This window comes from Oncorhynchus tshawytscha, linkage group LG17, assembly GCF_018296145.1.
Source record: "Oncorhynchus tshawytscha isolate Ot180627B linkage group LG17, Otsh_v2.0, whole genome shotgun sequence".
Classification (NCBI taxonomy): domain Eukaryota; kingdom Metazoa; phylum Chordata; class Actinopteri; order Salmoniformes; family Salmonidae; genus Oncorhynchus; species Oncorhynchus tshawytscha.
In genome coordinates, this window is record NC_056445.1 from 19,247,027 (window position 1) to 19,269,102 (window position 22,076).

The following is a 22,076-nucleotide window of genomic DNA, read 5'->3' on the forward strand; positions in this document are numbered from 1 at the left end:
CTTTACTGTTATTTAGCCCTTACAGGTAAAGATACACAGCTATACTACATTTTTGATACGCAAATAAAGTGATCATTCATCATTTTAATACATTTTCTTTCTAATTTTCTTTTCTTTTTTAAATGTTTGCCATCAAAACATTCTACTTACTGCTCCATCCTGACAAAGGCAAATTATTGCAGAAGGCATTTGTTTTTTTCTTTGGTGTCCCTCCTTTGAGCTGTTGGAACACTGTACAGTGACTCAGGAGGAGATCTAGTGGTGCTTGTTGTGGTAGATAGTGGACGATAGAAGGCACCCGTAGAGGGAGAGAACACCCGAGATAGGTTGCTTGCTGAGGGGGAGAGTGTGCTTGGAGAATTGCTTGACGTGGAGGGGGAAGTGTGTGAGAGAGTTTGTGTGTAAGTTGGGGAGTATGATGAGTGAGAAAGTGTGTGATAAGGTGTGCTCAATGAGGATGAAGGGGATAGTGAGTGAGAGGTACTGCTGGCAGGGAGTGTGTGAGTAGTGGTTGTTGAGCGGGTGTGAGCCAGAGATAGGGGGCCAGTTAAAGGGGAAAGTGCAGGAGACAGGGTGCTGGCTGAGAGAGTGAGTGTAGGAGAAGGGGTGGGGGTTGGAGAGCCAGTCTACGAGAGGCTGTGCTGGCTGGGGTCGTGAGTGTAGGAGAGGGGTTACTGGCTGGAGTAGTGAATGTATAAGAGGGGGTGCTGGCTGGGGTAGTGAATGTATAAGAGTGGGTGCTGGCTGGGGTAGTGAATGTAGGAGAGGGGGTACTGGCTGGAGTAGTGAATGTATAAGAGGGGGTGCTGGCTGGGGTAGTGAATGTATAAGAGGGGGTGCTGGCTGGGGTAGTGAATGTATAAGAGGGGGTGCTGGCTGGGGTAGTGAATGTATAAGAGGGGTTGCTGGCTGGGGTAGTGAATGTATAAGAGGGGTGCTGGCTGGGGTAGTGAGCGTATAAGAGGGGGTGCTGGTTGGGGTCGTGAGTGTAGGGAGGGGGTACTGGCTGGAGTAGTGAATGTATAAGAGGGGGTGCTGGTTGGGGTAGTGAGTGTAGGAGGGGGTACTGGCTGGAGTAGTGAATGTATAAGATGGGGTGCTGGCTGGGGTAGTGAATGTATAAGAGGGGGTGCTGGCTGGGGTAGTGAATGTATAAGAGGGGTGCTGGCTGGGGTAGTGAATGTATAAGAGGGGGTGCTGGCTGGGGTAGTGAATGTATAAGAGGGGTGCTGGCTGGGGTAGTGAATGTATAAGAGGGGTGCTGGCTGGGGTAGTGAATGTATAAGAGGGGGTGCTGGCTGGGGTAGTGAATGTATAAGAGGGGGTGCTGGCTGGGGTAGTGAATGTATAAGAGGGGGTGCTGGCTGGGGTAGTGAATGTATAAGAGGGGGTGCTGGCTGGGGTAGTGAATGTATAAGAGGGGGTGCTGGCTGGGGTAGTGAGCGTATAAGAGGGGGTACTGGCTGGGGTAGTGAGCATACGAGAGGGTGTACTGGCTGGGGTAGTGAGCGTACGAGAGGGGGTACTGGCTGGGGTAGTGAGCGTACGAGAGGGTGTACTGGCTGGGGTAGTGAGAGTGTGAGAGGGGGAACTGGCTGGTGTAGTGAGCGTACGAGAGGGTGTACTGGCTGGGTTAGTGAGCGTACGAGAGGGGGTATTGGCTGGGTTAGTGAGCGTACGAGAGGGGGTATTGGCTGGGTTAGTGAGCGTACGAGAGGGGTATTGGCTGGGTTAGTGAGCGTACGAGAGGGGGTATTGGCTGGGGTAGTGAGAGTACGAGAGGGGGTGCTGGCTGGGGTAGTGAGTGTGTGAGAGGGGATACTGGCTGGGGTAGTGAGCGTACAAAAGTGGGTACTGGCTGGGGTAGTGAGTGTGTGAGTGAGGTTTGCAAATGAGGGAGTGAAATCTGGGCCTAGGGTGGTATCCACCAATTGAGAACTTAGGGCTGGCTTTAAGAGGACTGGAGATGTTAATGGGGTTTGGTCAGGTTTTGGGAGAAACCGCGAGGCGGGAAGAGAACAGGTTGGATTAGAGGAAGTTGTGGCTGCAGTTTTAGATGGACTCAAAGTGGATGGAACTCTCTTCGATGTGGTAGCAGCAGCTGTGGCTTGAATCCGGTTGGATTTTGGGGTTAAGGAAGTGGATTGGATAGAGACAGTCTTGAGTGGAGCTGGAGCTGAAGAGGTCCAGTGCATGACGCCATCATCATATTTGATGAGGAACTCGGGGTACACCTGGTGCTTTTCAAAAACCACATATATGGATGGGTTCAGGACATTGTCCACACAGCTGTCATAGAGAGTGGGGCTTCCCTCACCTTTTGGAGGGGGACGACGGAGCGCCGAATTACCCCGTGTGTAGTCACCAACAAGCACCTGACAAGCAAACATGGACCTCACTCCTGAGTGGCTGGTGAAGCTGTGTGAGTACTTGGCATCCCTGGCAAAGTAACTCCCTAAAACAAACAGAGACGATCATCAGTAAAACAAAATTACTGACTATAATGAGATCATGACTGCTTCTAAAATCTGACTACACTTCTGACAGTTGGTTAACATGAGGTACCTTCGCCATACGTAGTTCCATTGGTTCCACACAGCCTCCAGTCGAAGTTATCTCTGCAAATGGCGTCTACGTGTTTTGGGTCCGTTCCGTGGAAGAGATGTAGCTCCTTGCTGTTTTTACCCCCGTTGTTTTTCTTCATCAAATCTCTTTTCCTGAGAAAGAGGAAATGACCATTAGCTGCTGTTAAGAATACTATTTTTGGATGGTTATTCCCTATTGGAATTTGGCCTCCAGGTACCATATGTAAAGCCAGAGGTCACCGTAAAGCAGCTCTCAGTAACTGGTATCTGGGCCCCTAAGACATAAAATGGTCTATGGTTGTCTTTAAGCGATTAAGACGTTTCAAATGTATAGTCTATTCAACCCCAAGGTCTCCGCCTTGATTTAATGCTTTGGCAGTGAAAAAAGATAGGCAAGAGTATTTAGGTCAGCCCTCCCCTGGGAGGGGAGGGGGTGAGATTTGTTGAAGACCTCTTACATGAACATGTATGTCTATGTCTCTCTTGTCTAATAAACCTTTAAATATAGGAGATGTTCACCTCATATTTTGTGTCTAGCATTTCTACACACCCTGACCATTTCTACACACCCATTTCTACACACCCTGACCATTTCTACACACCCATTTCTACACACCCTGACCATTTCTACACACCCTGGTTTTCAATTCCTGCTTCCCCATAATCTTGTTCAAGCCAGAGTTTACATAGTATCTTGGAAGTAACATGCTAGGATTGTGTGTGAGAGTTGATGTAAACATACCACTGGAAGACTTCCCAGAGGTCCCTGTTTTGGACCCTCTCGATGCTGGTGATTTGAAAGCCCCTCATGGAGTTGTTGAAAAGTCTCTGGACCTTCTGATAGTCCCTGTCAAAACTCAGAAGAGTGACTGTCTGCAGGAGGGGGAAAACAAAATGGTTGTCACAGCTGAAACCAAATGAAAGGAAATGTTAGACTTCCCTGCAAGTCAAAGCAGTAGAATCCCATGTAAACAAGTGACCTTGTATCCAATGTCAGGTATCGCAGACTTGTCCCAAGATCCAGGAACAGCTCTAAAATTCTGAGAGGGGTTGCGTGCTCCATTTCTCCTGAAATGACATATGAAAAATAATCTATTAGGTCAATATGGAAATGGTGTAATAAAAAAAAAAAAGGATTCATAACATATACTCATTCTAAGTCCATTCCCATTCATATATTACCTGCTTCTTGCAGCTTGTGCGCCCACAGTTGAAACAAAGACTGGACGTCGTCTGACCATCCTTATAGTACCAAATCTTTCGTTAAATTGAGTCATGTCTGTAATTACAATAATAACTATTTGAACCAGCATCCTTACAGTTACCGTTCGACATCTCTAACATCTAGGCGACCTGCTGCCGATTTTAGTATTGTAATTTGAGGGGTGTACACTACCGGTCAAAAGTTTTAGAACACCAATTCATTCAAGGGTTTTTCTTTTTACATTGTAGAATAATAGTGAAGACATCAAAACTATGAAATAACACATATGGAATCATGTAGTAACCACAAAAGTGTTAAACAAATCAAAATATATTTTATATTTGAGATTCCATCCTTTGCCTTTGATGACAGCTTTGCACACACTTGGCATTCCCTCTACCAGCTTCATGAGGTATAACCTGGAATGCATTTCAGTTAACATGTGTGCCTTCTTAAAAGTTAATTTGTGGAATTTCTTTCCTTCTTAATGCGTTTGAGCCAATCAGTTGTGTTGTGACGAGGTATGAGTGGTATACAGAAGATAGCCCTATTTGGTAAAAGACCAAGTCCATATTATGGCAAGAGCAGCTCAAATTAGCTAAGAGAAACGGACAGTACATCATTACTTTAAGACATGAAGGTCAGTCAATCCAGAAAATGTTTCTTCAAGTGCAGCCGCAAAAACCATCAAGCGTTATGATGAAACTGGCTCTCATGGGGACCGCCACAGAAATGGATGACCCAGAGTTACCTCTGTTGCAGAGCATAAGTTCTTTAGAGTTACCAGCCTCAGAAATTGCAGCCCAAATAAATGCTTCACAGAGTTCAAGTAACAGACATCTCAACATCAACTGTTCAGAGGAGACTGTGTGAATCAGGCCTTCATGGTCGAATTGCCTCAAAGAAATCCCTACTAAAGGACACCAATAATAATAAGAGACTTGCTTGGGCCAAGAAACAAGAGCGATGGACATTAGACCAGTGGAAATCTGTTCTTTGGTCTGGAGTCCAAATTGGAGATGTTTGGTTCCAACCGCCGTGTCTTTGTGAGACGCGGTGTGGGTGAACGGATGATTTCTGCACGTGTATTTCCCACTGTAAAGCATGGAGGAGGAGGTGTTATGGAGTGGGGGTGCTTTGCTGGTGATACTGTCTGTGATTTATTTAGAATTCAAGGCACAGTTAACCAACATGGCTAACACAGCATTCTGCAGCGATATGCCATCCCATCTAGTTTGGACTTAGAGGGACTATCATTTGTTTTTCAACAGGACAGTGACCCAAAACACACCTCCAGGATGTGTAAGAGCTATTTTATCAGGAAGGAGAGTGATGAAGTGCTGCATCAGATGACCTGGCCTCCACAATCCCCTGACCTCAACCAAATTGAGATGGTTTGGAATGAGTCGGACCTCAGAGTGAAGGAAAAGCAGCCAACAAGTGCTCAGCATATGTGGGAACCGCTTCAAGACAGTTGGATAAGCATTCCAGGTGAAGCTGGTTGAGCGAATGCCAAGAGTGTGCAAAGCTGTCATCAAGGCAAAGGGTGGCTATTTGAATCACAAAATAAAATATATTTTGATTTGTTTAAAATTCTTTTGGTTAGTACATGATTCCATATATGTTATTTCATAGTTTTAATGTCATCACTACTATTCTACAATGTAGAAAATAGTAAAAATAAAGAAAAACCTTGACTGAGTAGGTGTTCTAAAACTTTTGACCGGTAGTATATAAGAGTAGCCTTTTAGACTCTAACTGTAACTTGTGTTAAGCGCTTATAACTCAAATATATTATTATTATTATTACTATTATTACAGAAGGATGCACATGAGAGCTATTTTGCAAGAGTGTTGATGTGTGTTACCTCTGAAACTCAGCTCATAAGACTGCTGGCCTGCAGTGAACTTCACCACAGCACTTTGATCCTCCTGGAACCTTTTCTCAAGGTCTTCACTGGTGATGGACGACAATCTGTGCATCTCTTTCTGTGATTTATAGGAAAAAACTCAAATTCAAGGGGAATAACGTTTTACTATCTCTATTATTGTCCTCGTAACACATCAGCCTGTTTGAGTGTTTTACACCACTTACGATGGATGCGTACTGGATCCATTTGCCGTACTCGTCCTCCCAGAACCACACCCACTCTGTGGTGAGTACGTATGTGGGCTTGGTCACAGAGGAAACTGTGGAGAGACGACGAACATCCCATAACCCGCGGCTCATGGAGTCGAAACGCACACGCTCAGCTCCCTCACTGTGAAGGCATGACAAATGTAAATGGTTCAAAAATGGTTAATGGTTCAAAAAAAACTTTTGCTAGTTAAAGGTAGACTCAGGGAAATGACATTGCCACAAGCAGCACCGCAGATATTGAGATGAGCGAGATGCAGGAGAGTCACACACAGTAATATATCTGCACATGTGCACGGGTTTGCTTCACGCTGTTACAATGTGGTAGCCACGGGACCAAAACAGCGGGGAAGTTGAGGCTTGCGCTCCAACGCTCTTAGTTGTTGCGGAAATTGCTGAGTCTATCCTTAAGTATGACATAACAACATACTGTACCTGTGTATCTTAGAAGGGTCACAGAAGTCTCTCTCGATTGCTTCGTTTTCTGGCAGAGCTGACCAAGTCTGTCCACCGTTCACTTCCCACTTGTAGGGCATTTTGAAGTGGACTCTCGAGCATTTCTCTGAAAGTCATAAGTTTGCAGTGAGATGTGATATGTTTCTGAGTATCATTGTTGCACCTGGGTAACAGCCAGATTTGTCCCTGAATTATGGTTTCACAGGGTTTGTATTGTGTATCTACTGACAACCTTGAAAGTTATAGATAAACTCATATCCGGCCGGCTGCCATAGCTTCTTCCTGAGTAAAAATGGGGCAAAGCCCTTGCAGCTGCCAAAGCAAACATAGGAACGCTATCCTCTAGTCACTCTGCCTCCACACACAATATCTCCCTCGTTAAATGTACCTCCTTGTTTGCAGTCCTCCTTGACAAAGAACAGGCAGATCTCATTCCTCACTGTAAATAAACAAATTAACAAACAAACATTTAGTTACATGAAAGCAAAGTTGGCAACAGGGTTTAGGTCAATTCCAGTTCACTCATGAAGTAAACCAAATTCCAATTCCACATTTTCCTCACTAGCTAGGTTTCCATCCAAACTATCTGCGCATTTTCCCACCAGAGACGTGTTTCCATCAAATTGACTTGTTGTGGATAAAAGGCTGTGCATGATGACATAGTGCACAGAAACATTACTTTTGCAGTTAAATTCCCATGTACTGAATACTTGTTTTTGCATTATATAGCGAATGTGCCCACTCAGGTATTGGCACGTGCGCTCTAGCCACCAGCTCGCAGATACAGTTGTGGGTACAGTCTACATGATGAGATTATTATGGACAAAAGAGCAAGATCATTTTTATTTGTCAAATGGCAGCCAAGCATTGATGATCATGTCACCAGAATAAAACCCTCAATGTTTATTGGAAAGGAGCATCAAGCGTATCACCTTGCACTTTCACCACCCTGAGAAGTTGATCATAACTTGTTTCGTCTGTGGCCTAATAAACTGAATGCTTTCCTGAGTCGTAGTGGGAGGACCACACAACATGTCATCCCGTGACTCCAAGTTTACTTCAATATTTGGAAATAAAAGCATTTCCGCCTTTTCTCGCATAATAACTTGCGTTGTCCAGCGTATTTTTATGTCAACATTTGGAAAGTTTACCAATATTTTTTTCCCCCAGGCCTGTCATGACATTTTTCATCCAACATGTACAGTTGAAGTCGGGAAGTTTACGTGCACCTTAGCCGAATACATTTAAACTCAGTTTTTCACAATTCCTGACATTTAATTTAAAAAGATTCCTGGTCTTAGGTCAGTTAGGATCACCACTTTATTTTAAGAATGTGAAATGTCAGAATAATAGTAGAGAGAATGATTTATTTCAGCTTTTATTTCTTTCATCACATTCCCAGTGGGTCAGAAGTTTACATACACTCAATTAGTATTTGGTAGCATTGCCTTTAAATTGTTTAATTTGGGTCAAACGTTTCGGGTAGCCTTCCACAAGCTTCCCACAATAAGTTGGCTGAATTTTGGCCCATTCCTCCTGGCAGAGCTGGTGTAACTGAGTCAGGTTTGTAGGCCTCCTTGCTCACACACGCCTTTTCAGTTCTGCCCACAAATTGTCTATAGGATTGAGGTCAGGCCTTTGTGATGGCCACTCCAATACCTTGACTTTGTTGTCCTTAAGCCATTTTTTCACAACTTTGGAAGTATGCTTGGGGTTGTTATCCATTTGGAAGACCCATTTGCGACCAAGCTTTAACTTCCTGACAGATGCCTTGAGATGTTGCTTCAATATACCCACATAATTTTCATACCTCATGATGCCATCTATTTTGCGAAATGCACCAGTCCTTCCTGCAGCAAAGGACCCCACAACATGATGCTGCCACCTCCGTGCTTCACGGTTGGGAAGGTGTTCTACGGCTTGCAAGCCTCCCCCTTTTCCTTCCAAACATAACGATGGTCATTATGACCAAACAGTGCTATTTTTGTTTCGTCAGACCAGAGGACATTTTTCAAAAAAGTACGATCTTTGTCCCCATGTGCAAACCGTAGTCTGGCTTTTTTATGGCGGTTTTGGAGCAGTGGTTTCTTCCTAGCTGAGCGGCCTTTCAGGTTATGTCGATATAGGACTTGTTTTACTGTGGATATAGATACTTTTGTACCTGTTTCCTCCAGCATCTTCACAAGGTCCTTTGCTGTTGTTTTGGGATTGATTTGCACTTTTCACACCAAAGTACGTTCATCTCTAGGAGACAGAACGCGTCTCCTTCCTGAGCGGTATGATGGCTGCGTAGTCCAATGGTGTTTATACTTGCGTACTATTGTTTTTACAGATGAACGTCGTACCTTCAGGCATTTGGAAATTGCTCCCAAGGATGAACCAGACTTGTGGAGGTCTACATTTTTTTCTGAGGTCTGGCTGATATCTTTTGATTTTCCCATGATGTCAGGTAAATAGGCATTGAGTTTGAAGGTAGGCCTTGAAATACATCCACAGGTACACCTCCAATTGACTCAAATGATGTCAATTAGCCTATTAGAAGCTTCTAAAGCCATGACATCATTTTCTGGAATTTTCTAAACTGTTTAAAGGCTTTGTCAACTTAGTGTATGTAAACTTCTGACCCACTGGAATTGTGATACAGTGAATTATAAGTGAAATAATCTGTCTGTAAACAATTGTTGGAAAAATTAATTGTGTCGTGCACAAAGTAGATGTCCTAACTGACTTGTCAAAACTATAGTTTTTTACAAGAAATTTGTGGAGTGGCTGAAAAATGAGTTTTAATGACTCCAACCTAAGTCTATGTACACTTCTGAATTGAACTGACCTTTACTCGCATAAAAAGGTTTCATGGAAACCTAGTTATTGAAAAGCATTTCAGAGAATTGGAATTTCATTGTACTTATTTAATTGACTGGTCTGGAATTTAAATAGAATTGACCACCAACCCTGACTGGCAAGCAAGTCCATAGAGAAATACTTCCAAGTAAGGGTTTGCAGACAACTACGGTGGGGCAAAAAAGTATTTAGTCAGCCATCAATTGTGCAAGTTCTCCCACTTAAAAAGATTAGAGAGGACTGTAATTTTCATCATAGGTACACTTCAACTATGACAGACAAAATGAGAAAAAAAAATCCAGAAAATCACATTGTAGGATTTTTATTGAATTTATTTGCAAATTATGGTGGAAAATAAACTTTTGTTATTGACCAAATACTTATCTCAATACTTTGTTATATACCCTTTGTTGGCCATGACAGAGGTCAAACGTTTTCTGTAAGTCTTCACAAGGTTTTCACACACTGTTGCTGGTATTTTGGCCCATTCCTCCATGCAGATCTCCTTTAGAGCAGTGATGTTTTGGGGCTGTTGCTGGGCAACACGGACTTTCAACTCCCTCCAAAGATTTTCTATGGGGTTGAGATCTGGAGACTGGCTAGGCCACTCCAGGACCTTGAAATGCTTCTTACAAAGCCACTCCTTCGTTGCCCGGGCGGTGTGTTTGGGATCGTTGTCATGCTGAAAGACCCAGCCACGTTTCACCTTCAATGCCCTTGCTGATGGATGGAGGTTTTCACTCAAAATCTCACGATACATGGCCCCATTCATTCTTTCCTATACACAGATCAGTTGTCCTGGTCCCTTTGCAGAAAAACAGCCCCAAAGCATGATGTTTCCATGATGTTTTGCATCCATGATGCAACTCAGTATTCTTTGTCCTCCAAACATGACGAGTTGAGTTTTTACCAAAAAGTTCTATTTTGGTTTCATCTGACCATATGACATTCTCCCAATCTTCTTCTGGATAATCCAAGCGCTCTCTAGCAAACTTCAGACGGGCCTGGACATATACTGGCTTAAGCAGGGGGACACGTCTGGCACTGCAGGATTTGAGTCCCTGGCGGCGTAGTGTGTTACTGATGGTAGGCTTTGTTACTTTGGTCCCAGCTCTCTGCAGGTCATTCACTAGGTCCCCCCGTGTGGTTCTGGAATTTTTGCTCACCGTTCTTGTGATCATTTTGACCCCACGGGGTGAGATCTTGCATGGAGCCCCAGATCGAGGGAGATTATCAGTGGTCTTGTATGTCCTCCATTTCCTAATAATTGCTCCCACAGTTGATTTCTTCAAACCAAGCTGCTTACCTATTGCAGATTCAGTCTTCCCAGCCTGGTGCAGGTCTACAATTTTGTTTCTGGTGTCCTTTGACAGCTCTTTGGTCTTGGCCATAGTGGAGTTTGGAGTGTGACTGTTTGAGGTTGTGGACAGGTGTCTTTTATACTGATAACAAGTTCAAACAGGTGCCATTAATACAGGTAACGAGTGGAGGACAGAGGAACCTCTTAAAGAAGAAGTTACAGGTCTGTGAGAGCCAGAAATCTTGCTTGTTTGTAGGTGACCAAATACTTATTTTCCACCATAATTTGCAAATAAATTCATTAAAAATCCTACAATGTGATTTTCTGGATTTGTTTTCTCATTTTGTCTGTCATAGTTGAAGTGTACCTATGATGAAAATTACAGGCCTCCCTCATCTTTTTAAGTGGGAGAACTTGCACAAAAGGTGGCTGACTAAATACTTTTTGCCCCACTGTATAGTGACTGTTCTGAAACATTATTCCTCACTGAACACAACCCTGATGTTTGTTCCTGCAGCCGTCTACCTGTGTTTCTCTGAGGACAGCTCTGGGGCCTGTTGATAGAAGCAGCACTGCCGACACCTTCACTTTTCATGGCCTGAATGTTTCGGTAGGTGGACAACATGGACACCATTAGATCGTTTGGCACTCCCCTCTGCTGCAGGGTCCTCAGTGGGTGGGGCTCAAAGAAGTCATGACACCTGTTGCAGTCGGCTCCCGAGGAACAGGTTCCTCTGATGTACCTGTCACACACGTGAAGTCTCCGGCACCCCTCCTGATCCGGGCAGTTGCCATATGGCATAGTGCCTTTGTTATAAGAGTTGCACACCTGAAAGAGTGAGTGACAAGGCTTTTAAAATACTTGTTTATGCAAGAAAGCATGAGATGAACACACAGAGCTATTGAGTAAATCCATTTAAATTCAATCACTTTTTGACAGAACCCCTATTAATTTGACAGAACATTCCATACATATTTACCCATTGTAGAAGTGCTACAGTTTTAAGACCTTAATGCCAAAACATTCAAGAGATTAAAAAGAAAAAATTATGTTTTAAGTGAGAATAAAACAGCCTAATTCATACTCTTAGAACAGGTGCTTCCACAATAATGTGGTTTGTAACACATACAAGGTAAAGCGTTGGATTCTTCACCCACCACAGTAAGACATTATACCATTACGTTACCTTTTCATGCTTTAAAAAAAAATCTAATTAAAGCAAGCTCTGCTTTTATACTTACAAGACCATCAGGCTTGATTGAACTGTTTTGTCTTGCAGCAATGTGGTGCATCCCTGTATTTTCTTAAACCTTTATTTTAGCAATACATGTCATTGAAAAAAATAACATCCTTTTTTGGTCAGTATGTGCCCAGCAGGTGGTGGTCTGCATTCTTCATTTCTGTCACTTTTGGCTTAATACGTAATATTGACTCAGAACCACTTGTGTTTCAAACAGGGTCCTGTTTTATCAATTGCTGTGATGATCAATGGACAGTTCATTACCGATGTCAAAATGAGATGTGTATTTATTTTTGCAGTAAAGATGGTTATGCAACGATAATACACTGTACAGTCCATTATCCCCCTGAAGAGGATGAATTTGGCTGTTTCAGAAGGTTTGAATCCTAAGCAACCTGCCTACACCGTTTGAAGTACAATACCAACATAGCTACTGTAGTAGGTCAAAGCTGTGTGCTGGAAAACCTTGGTAGAGCATGGGTGGAATAGGCATTGTGGTGCTCATGTGAATTTCATGTCTTTTTCGGCTTCAGACCAATGCCTATTCTCACTTAAAACGTCGGTTTTTGTTTTTAATTTCACCAGAAAGTGATTATTCAACATTATCATACAGCTTAACACATGCTCTCCTTGTGAACCCTCACAATGTTGTGCATTTTATTTATTGATAAGATCCCAGCTCATAATCCTACTGATCATTGCTCAAAGCAAATTGGTGAGAGCAAGGAAACAAAGACTGAAGCAAATATTTACTATGCGATTACATAATGTGGCTAGATGACTACAGGAGAGCAAAAAATGGATGACCTGTTCTTAATGGAAGGGTTCTGAATGATTCTCTCTCACCAAGGCGAGGTGTGACTGTGAATGTATCATAGTCATCCACATTTACAAAAGTTGCCCAATTAGCGGGAAGGATGGGGGCAACTTCGTGTCGCGCGCGGGGCTCAAGTTGAGAACGTCTGTCAGTCAAAACCCATACAGCGCTGTGAAGCACAGAGCCTGAGGTCTGACGACATGTACAGCATCTTACTGTACAGCCACTGCGTTTCAATTTATGCTTGCCAAAATCTGCCATTTTCAACCTGTATACAGGTAAAGGGTTAACATTTTTTACAACAATTATAAAAAAATTAAAAACATATATTTGCATATGCAGTAGCTTAGACCCTATTTTCGATCATATAAAGTTGCCCGCTATCTGTTGAGACACAACATGCTTTAGAATACAGAGTGGGTGTCATGTTTTGGCTGATAAATGTACTAAAATGGGAATACAATTGAAATGTCTACTTTCTTACCAGAAAGATTATTGGAGGTGTACATATCAGATAACGTTGACTTGAAATGGAAAATCTGTGGTTTTAAATTATACTGTCAATCCTCCACAGGAAACCTATTGAAATCATAAGAAATAGACAATAGAATAGACAACATGACCATTTTAAGTTGACATTCAACGGTGTGTGGACCTGTGGTCATCTTTTGTCACGCCCTGACCATAGAGAGCCCTCGGTTCTCTATGGTGTTTAGGTCAGAGCGAGACTGGGGGGTTATTTAGTTTTTAGATTTCTAGATTGGTGGTTTGTGTGGTTCCCAATTAGAGGCAGCTGGTAATCGTTGCCTCTAATTGGGGATCATATTTAGGTAGGATTTTTCCCCACCTGCATTTGTGGGATATTGTTTGTGTTAGGGCACTTCAACTTCACGTTCTTTGTAAGTTTTGGTTCTAGTTTCACTTTGTATAAAAAAGATGTGGAACTCAATGCACGCTGCGCCTTGGTCGCTCATTTTGAAGAACGTGACATCTTTGTGGTGGAAATTAGAAGTTAAAATTTTAATTTACATTTCAATGGTGTACTTGCTAAATTGTTCTGTAGTAGCAATGTGAAGTAGCAATGTGAAGTAGCAATGTGCGGGTTGAATTATAACTTGCAGTCCCCGTGCTTATATCCGCGGGGAGGGCAGGTATAAGGTCATTAAATATTGTGTGGCTGAATGGCGGGTGTGTGGCGGGTGGGTTGAATAAAGAGAAAATACCATTAAAAATCCATACAATGCATTCAAAATATTCAGACCGCTTGACTTTTTCCACATTTTGTCACATTACAGCCTAGTTCTCCCTGTCTATGGACAATTCCTTCGGCCTCATGGCTTGGTTTTTGCTCTGACATGCACTCTCAACTATGGGACCTTATATAGTCAGGTGTGTGCCTTTCCAAATAATGTCCAATCAATTGAATTTACCACAACTGCACTCCAATGAAGTTGTAGAAACATCTCAGGGATGATCAATGGAAACAGGATGCACCTGAGCTCAATTTCGAGTCTCAAAGCAAAGGGTCTGAACACTTATGTAAATGAGGTACCTGTTTTTTTATATTTTTTATAGATTTGCAAAAAACAAAAAAATACTGTTTTCACTTTGTCATTATGGGGTATTGTGTGTGGATTGATGTGGGGGGGAAAAACTATTTGATCCATTTAAAACTTCTTCAGGATCGGTGTCCCGTCCGAGGGACGGTTGAGCTAATGCGATTAGCATGAGGTTGTAAGAAACAAAACAAAAATCCCAGGACAAAGACATATCTGATATGGGCAGAAAGCTTCAATTCTTGTTAATCTAACTGCACTGTCCAATTTACAGTAGCTATTAGAGTGAAAGAATAGCATGCAATTGTTTGAGGAGAGTGCACAATTCTGAACTTGAAAATGTATCAATAAACCAATTAGGCACATTTGGGCAGTCTTGATACAACATTTTGAATAGATATGCAATAGTCCATTGGATCGCTCTAAAACTTTGCACATACAGTGCTGCCATTTAGTGGCCAAAGTCTAAATTGCGCCTGGGCTAGAATAATTCATTATGCCCTTTCTCTTGCATTTCAAAGATGATGGTATAAAAAAAAAATACAAAACAAACATTTTTTTTCCTTTGTATTATCTTTTACCAGATCTAATGTGTTATATTCTCATACATTCCTTTCACATTTCCACAAACTTCAAAGTGTTTCCATTCAAATGGTATCAACAATATGCATATCCTTGCTTTAGGGCCTGAGCTACAAGCAGTTAGATTTGGGTATGATATTTTAGGCAAAAATTGAAAAAAAGGGGCGGATCCTTAGAATAAGGCTGTAATGTAACAAAATGTGGAAAGAGGGAATGGGTCTGAATACTTTCTGAATGTACTGTAAATGTATAATTCCTGTGCAATTTATATCTATAAGCTACATTGAGGTTTTTCTTGAATGACAAGCGACACGCCTGGAGGAAACCTGACACTATCCCTATGGTGAAGCACGGTGGTGGCAGCACCATGCTGTGGGGATGTTTTTCAGCGGCAGGGACTGGGAGACTAGTCGGGATCAAGGAAAATATGAATGGAGCAAAGTACAGAGAGATCCTTGATGATAGCCTGCTCATGACCTCGGACTGGAGCAAAGGTTCACCTTCCAACAGGAAAACAACTCTAAGCACACAGCCAAGACAACGCTGGAGTGGCTTCAGGATAAGTCTCTGAATGTCCTTGAGTGGCTCAGCAAGAGCCCGGACTTGAACCCAATCGAACATGTCTGGAGAGACCTGAAAATAGCTGGGCAGCGACGCTCCCCATCCAACCTGACAGAGCTTGAGAGGATCTGCAGAGAAGAATGGGAGAAACACCCCAAATACAGGTGGGCCAAGCTTGTAGCGCCATACCCAAGAAGACTCAAGGCTGTAATCACTGCCAAAGGTGCTTCAACAAAGTATTGAGTAAAGGGTCTGAACACTTATGTAAATGTGATATTTCAGTTTTTTGATATTTTTTGATTTGTAACATTTTCTAAAAACCTGTTTTTGCTTTGTCATAATGGGGTATTTAAAAAAAAATCAATTTTGGAATAAGGCTGTAACGTAGCAAAATGTGGAAAAAGTAAATATGTTTTGATTCAAATCATAGGCCTATTATATTGAATGTAGGCTACCTGTTCTGCGTGTGTTCACGTGTGTAAAATTGTCTCGGGTGACAGGGTAGGCTACCGGCAGTGCTGTGGGCCTACTGGAGGGTAAACGCAAGTAAACGCCATTTACCCACCTTTTTCAGAAAAATGCATTGAAAGTATAGGGAGCGTTACTTTTTTCACCGTGACCGGCAATCAGAGTTCACCCACCTATTTTTTTTTACCACTACATCACTGGCTACCGGTAGGCATATTTGAAGTTCATGGTAATTCACATTGTAGCCTAGTCTAGTAAAGTTGACCGTGTGTGTGTTAGGGTGACCATCCCAGTTTTCCCAGGACAGTTTCAGCCCCATTTCAGGTGTTAACCCCCATTTCAGGCTACAAAAAAGGTACATTTGTCAGTTAATGTAGGCTAATGAATGGTAATCCCTGAATGTCATTAGGTGCACTTGTTGGTGTTTTGTAACAGATGTCTATTTCCATTCATCAAATGGCACGAGTGTACATGAAGTTTGGATGCCAGAATTATTTTGGAGTGGACGAACATGCACAGGTAGCCTACTGTTCATGTCCAGAAGATCACTTTCTGACCACTTCTTCCATGGGCAAACATATGGAAAGTTTTATTTACATAAAAGGGGATTCTGTCAAAGAGTAATTGAATTCAAATGGATTTTAATATGTGCAGACTGCACCTCTTCATCAGTCACACACACACACACACGGCAGGTTATATCCTTTTGGGGCCTCTAAGAGAGATTTGGTTGCCCCCTCACACATTTTGCCATGATTTATGCCTTGTTAATGATATCTGAGTGAGAGTAACTAACAAAATCAATGGGGGCCCTCCGGAGGTCAGTGGCCCTGGGCATGTGTACTGCATGCCAAGTTGGTTTTCAGCAATGACTACTACAAGTTTAGATAGCTGGATAAACTAACGTACCAATCTGAAAATGGTTAGCTGACATGACTAATTGAGTGACTGTCAATGACTGACCTAATAAGAGAAAAATTGCTGATACACAAACAAATTTTGAAATTGCACCTTGTGTATTACACTATTCTAACTCTCAACAATAAATTGAGACCCGATAGATTCCCCCACCACCTTGCTTATGTCGCATATGCCTGGAGCTGGCCCTGCACGCACGCACGCACGCACACACACACACACACAAACACTCCACTGATCCACATCAGCACTTAGAGGTAAACGGTTGGCTCTTACCGGTGGAAGGAGGGAGTTGTCATTCTGTAATAATAGCTGCCGGAGTTCCTGTCTACTCAGCGTCTCAAGTTTATGCTCTCTCAAAACTATGGAGTTCAAATCAAATCAAATCAAATTTTATTTGTCACATACACATGGTTAGCAGATGTTAATGCGAGTGTAGCGAAATGCTTGTGCTTCTAGTTCCGACAATGCAGTAATAACGAGCAAGTAATCTAACTAACAATTCCAAAAAAAAAACTACTGTCTTATACACAGTGTAAGGGGATAAAGAATATGTACATAAGGATATATGAATGAGTGATGGTACAGAGCAGCATAGGCAAGATACAGTAGATGATATCGAGTACAGTAAATACATATGAGATAAGTATGTAAACCAAGTGGCATAGTTAAAGTGGCTAGTGATACATGTATTACATAAGGATGCAGTCGATGATATAGAGTACAGTATCAACGTATGCATATGAGATGAACAATGTAGGGTAAGTAACATTATATAAGGTAGCATTGTTTAAAGTGGCTAGTGATATATTTACATAATTTCCCATCAATTCCCATGATTAAAGTGGCTGGAGTAGAGTCAGTGTCATTGACAGTGTGTTGGCAGTAGCCACTCAATGTTAGTGGTGGCTGTTTAACAGTCTGATGGCCTTGAGATAGAAGCTGTTTTTCAGTCTCTCGGTCCCAGCTTTGATGCACCTGTACTGACCTCGCCTTCTGGATGACAGCGGGGTGAACAGGCAGTGGCTCGGGTGGTTGATGTCCTTGATGATCTTTATGGCCTTCCTGTAGCATCGGGTGGTGTAGGTGTCCTGGAGGGCAGGTAGTTTGCCCCCGGTGATGCGTTGTGCAGACCTCACTACCCTCTGGAGAGCCTTACGGTTGAGGGCGGTGCAGTTGCCATACCAGGCGGTGATACAGCCCGCCAGGATGCTCTCGATTGTGCATCTGTAGAAGTTTGTGAGTGCTTTTGGTGACAAGCCGAATTTCTTCAGCCTCCTGAGGTTGAAGAGGCGCTGCTGCGCCTTCCTCACGATGCTGTCTGTGTGAGTGGACCAATTCAGTTTGTCTGTGATGTGTATGCCGAGGAACTTAAAACTTGCTACCCTCTCCACTACTGTTCCATCGATGTGGATGGGGGTGTTCCCTCTGCTGTTTCCTGAAGTCCACAATCATCTCCTTAGTTTTGTTGACGTTGAGTGTGAGGTTATTTTCCTGACACCACACTCCGAGGGCCCTCACCTCCTCCCTGTAGGCCGTCTCGTCGTTGTTGGTAATCAAGCCTACCACTGTTGTGTCGTCCGCAAACTTGATGATTGAGTTGGAGGCATGCATGGCCACGCAGTCGTGGGTGAACAGGGAGTACAGGAGGGGGCTCAGAACGCACCCTTGTGGGGCCCCAGTGTTGAGGATCAGCGGGGAGGAGATGTTGTTGCCTACCCTCACCACCTGGGGCGGCCCGTCAGGAAGTCCAGTACCCAGTTGCACAGGGCGGGGTCGAGACCCAGGGTCTCGAGCTTGATGACGAGCTTGGAGGGTACTATGGTGTTGAATGCCGAGCTGTAGTCGATGAACAGCATTCTCACATAGGTATTCCTCTTGTCCAGATGGGTTAGGGCAGTGTGCAGTGTGGTTGAGATTGCATCGTCTGTGGACCTATTTGGGCGGTAAGCAAATTGGAGTGGGTCAAGGGTGTCAGGTAGGGTGGAGGTGATATGGTCCTTGACTAGTCTCTCAAAGCACTTCATGATGACGGATGTGAGTGCTACGGGCGGTAGTCGTTTAGCTCAGTTACCTTAGCTTTCTTGGGAACAGGAACAATGGTGGCCCTCTTGAAGCATGTGGGAACAGCAGACTGGTATAGGGATTGGTTGAATATGTCCGTAAACACACCGGCCAGCTGGTCTGCGCATGCTCTGAGGGCGCGGCTGGGGATGCCGTCTGGGCCTGCAGCCTTGCGAGGGTTAACACGTTTAAATGTCTTACTCACTTCGGCTGCAGTGAAGGAGAGACCGCATGATTCCGTTGCAGGCCGTGTCAGTGGCACTGTATTGTCCTCAAAGCGGGCAAAAAAGTTATTTGTGTTCGGAGTGAAGGTCATGGCCAAAGCGGCATGTCCGTCTGGGAATCAAAGTGTTAATAAACAGGTCAATAAACATGCAAGGCACAATTCAGTTTGCTGAATTAATTCAACATCTAAACCCCATTGAATCTTTCAACACTGTTGCAGTTTCAAGTTTTGGCCTGAAATACCTCAAATGTAATAATAGTAATAACCAGTTGCAATGATACATTTAATGTGTAGGCAAGCAGTCTAACATTGGGCGAGTTCGTTTTGCATGGCCTGGTGCCCCGGATGAGTTTAACCAGGCCATGCAAAACAAACTGTCCTACTTTAAGACTTCTCTGGTTTTATCGTTGCGTTTAGACAGGCAGCCCAATTCTGATCTTTTTTCAATAATTGGTCCTCTGTACAATCACATCAGCTCTAAAAAAGATAAGATTATGGAAACAAGTTCAGAATTGGATTGCCTGTTTAAACGCAGTTTATTTAGCCCATATCGTATAAAACATATTTTATGCTTACCTTCCGATACTATTCTTGCAGTCCCCAAATAGATACAATTTACATAGATGTAAATCATTGCAGCCATCACATTGCTGAGCCTTGCAGCGTCTAACTTTCGTTTTCGCAAAAATGCGTTCATTTCCATTACACACTGCTATAGAACATAAATCGTTTTCAACAAGTTTATCAAGAGCGCAGATCATATCTGCCCCACACCCAATATCTGACAGATCTGCATAGTTCAATGTTCCCTGATGATTGCAAATTACTTTTAATAACAATTGTTGAGCCATCTCACAATGACTTACGCGACTGTTTTTTCCTGGTTTAGGACAGCGAACCATAGGATACCACTACATCAAAGACAGTACAGTATGAAGATAGGCTAAAACTGCCCCTCCAATAGAAATCCCCGATCACACTGGGCGATGTCATGACGACTTTGTCTAGCAAAGCGCATGCGTAGAAGTACGTCGTTGCGTCTCACGACAAACTGCGCAGGTGCGGGCTGTCAAATCAAAGGCATTCCTTCCAAATAAAGTATTTTTGACGAAAATGAAAAGGTGTCAGTTTGTCGATTTCAGGAGGTCGGAGTAAAAACATGTTAAAATACTTAAGACATTGTATGGAATCTAGGTTGTGTCTTTAGATTTCGAGAAAATAAACAACTCAGGAATTTAGTCCAACCTTTCTCTCATTAAATTCTCAAATCCCAAACCCGGTGTGGTCTGTTTCGCAAGCGTTCCTGGAAGTCTGGCAATGTTGATGTGGCTACACTCTTCCTCATCAGTTTTGATGAAAGAAAAACGAAACTTAGTGAAAAAGACCAAAGCAACGACAGTAAATACAGTATCACAGTTTATAAATGGAGGACCCCCCCCGCCTCGAGTGTCATGGGTGTAATTCACACACACAATTGATTGTTTAAAGGGGATTAGCCATATATGGATAATGAATATATGATACACATGGAAACATGATATATGGCTGTTTTGGCCTAAAGCTCCGTAGGCATTAAAATCAACCCGGTAGTTGCGGTGACTCCGTATGGTGGCCTTCATTAGCAAAACCGGGCAATTATGGTTCTCCGCAATCAATGGAGGAATCAGGCTTCATGTGATCCGGACTAAAGCGGATTAGACCAGAATATTTGTTTTCGGTCATCCAGGTTCAAATTGTGAGAAGCAGTCTCCTAATATTTTTGAATGATTTATGCGCTCAAATATATCTATTTCGTCCTGCAGAATGAGTATGGTAATGCTGCACGTTGTTGATTAGAAATACATCCATATTTGTCCAAGATAGCATCAGAGCATTTTGGTTTGAGTTGACACTACTACAACAAGGTAAATAACCCTGTTATTGAGATATAATTGCGACACTGTCGGATATTCTTTGAAAATTGGACACAAGCAATGGAAAGAAGCTGTACAGAAAATTGTAAAGGTGCGTGACTTTTTTGAAACACTGATTTTTCTTTCACCACCTGGGCAGTGTTTGGCCTACGTTTTTAAAACACTGCTTGCGATCATTGCTTTAAATACAACGTGTATAGGGTGGAACTTTCCGAGTTTTCTAGTGCCGACCTGAATGCAACATTATATAGTTGAGTCTGCTATGCATCTGCATTCCGGTGCCATCCTCGTGAGCCTTTATCCTGCAGCTCATATTTAGTTTAGGCTATGTGCAATTGTTTAAAGTCTACAATTAATTTGACGTGTCCCATATGTTCGCCAACACAAAGGCTTACTACTAATGAATATTCTTAAATTTAGTATACATTCAGTCCTATGATGAAATGTCTTTGGAACAGCAAATACCCAATGTGTTGGTAGATCTTAGTAGTGTTTTAATGTGAGTATAATTATTTATCTCTCGCAGATCCCCTTTCTATCAATTTCTTATTTACGCCTTTTGGCTCCACCCCTGCAACTTCTGTCAGCTGCTATGTGGCAAGTTGTGCAGAAAGGACTTGTCATGCATTATGGGATGCTGGAGGAGTTTGTCACCTCGGTGACAGAGATGGTTCCAGAGCTGCTGAGTTACCGGCAGAGGGCCCAACTCATCCTGGGACTGAGAGCCAGGGTTAGCATCTCTGTTGAGAAGTGTGTGTGCATGTGTGTCTGCACATGGATTTGTTTAGTGACTGAAATTTAGTTTATTTTTGTACATTTAACAACTGTATTAGTTCCCTCCAATCTGTCTAACAGTGGTTGATAGTTGAACCAGTAAACCAGTAGTGCACTGGTGCCAATGATAGCGTTGAAATACTTGTTTTGTGTCCATAGCTGGTTCTGGAGTTGTGTCGTGGTGATCCCCAAGTCAACCCTGAGATCATCCAGCCCCACCTGGACAGAATCAAAGCTTCCATCACTACACCCAGGGACCACTGTGTGGGTGATTTTACTATGCACATTAACCCACAGGTGGCTGTTGGCACCTTAATTGGGGAGAACAGGCTCATAGTAATGTCAGCAACGGCATAAACTGAATGGCATCATGATGCCATTCCATTCACTCCATTCCAGCCATTATTATGAGCTGTTCTCCCCTCAGCATCCT

The 22,076-nt window shown here is 42.9% G+C and overlaps 2 protein-coding genes across 2 annotated transcripts in view; one reads left to right on the forward strand and one right to left on the reverse strand.

Annotated features, from left to right (window-relative positions):
• Positions 1-3,293: 3,293 nt before the first annotated feature.
• LOC112217199 (protein mono-ADP-ribosyltransferase PARP12) lies at positions 3,294-19,943 on the reverse strand. Its single transcript, XM_042299985.1, has 11 exons — positions 19,533-19,943; positions 19,025-19,066; positions 16,943-17,036; positions 11,049-11,352; positions 6,771-6,821; positions 6,362-6,488; positions 5,885-6,050; positions 5,658-5,778; positions 3,768-3,864; positions 3,566-3,653; positions 3,294-3,458 (listed from the first exon to the last, which is right to left on the reverse strand). Exons 1-11 carry the CDS (start codon positions 19,856-19,858, stop codon positions 3,294-3,296), a joined length of 1,581 nt encoding a protein of 526 aa, XP_042155919.1. The 5' UTR covers positions 19,859-19,943.
• A 301-nt stretch (positions 19,944-20,244) lies between these two features.
• LOC112217026 overlaps positions 20,245-22,076 on the forward strand; it is a 5,401-nt gene continuing 3,569 nt past the window's right edge. The window contains exons 1-2 of the mRNA XM_024377247.2: positions 20,245-21,599; positions 21,803-21,907. Coding sequence (XP_024233015.1) covers positions 21,462-21,599; positions 21,803-21,907 — 243 coding nt within the window. The 5' untranslated portion in view covers positions 20,245-21,461. The remainder of the gene's footprint in view (positions 21,600-21,802; positions 21,908-22,076) is intronic.

Coding starts and splice junctions, on each gene's coding strand:
- LOC112217199 (XM_042299985.1), bottom strand. CDS start 19,858: ATGGTTCGCTGTCCTAAACCAGGAAAAAACAGTCGCGTAAGTCATTGT. Junction 11,353..16,942: donor ACAACTCCCTCCTTCCACCG/GTAAGAGCCAAC, acceptor TCACTCTTTCAG/GTGTGCAACTCTTATAACAA. Junction 3,865..5,657: donor TTATGAGCTGAGTTTCAGAG/GTAACACACATC, acceptor TTGTAATTACAG/ACATGACTCAATTTAACGAA.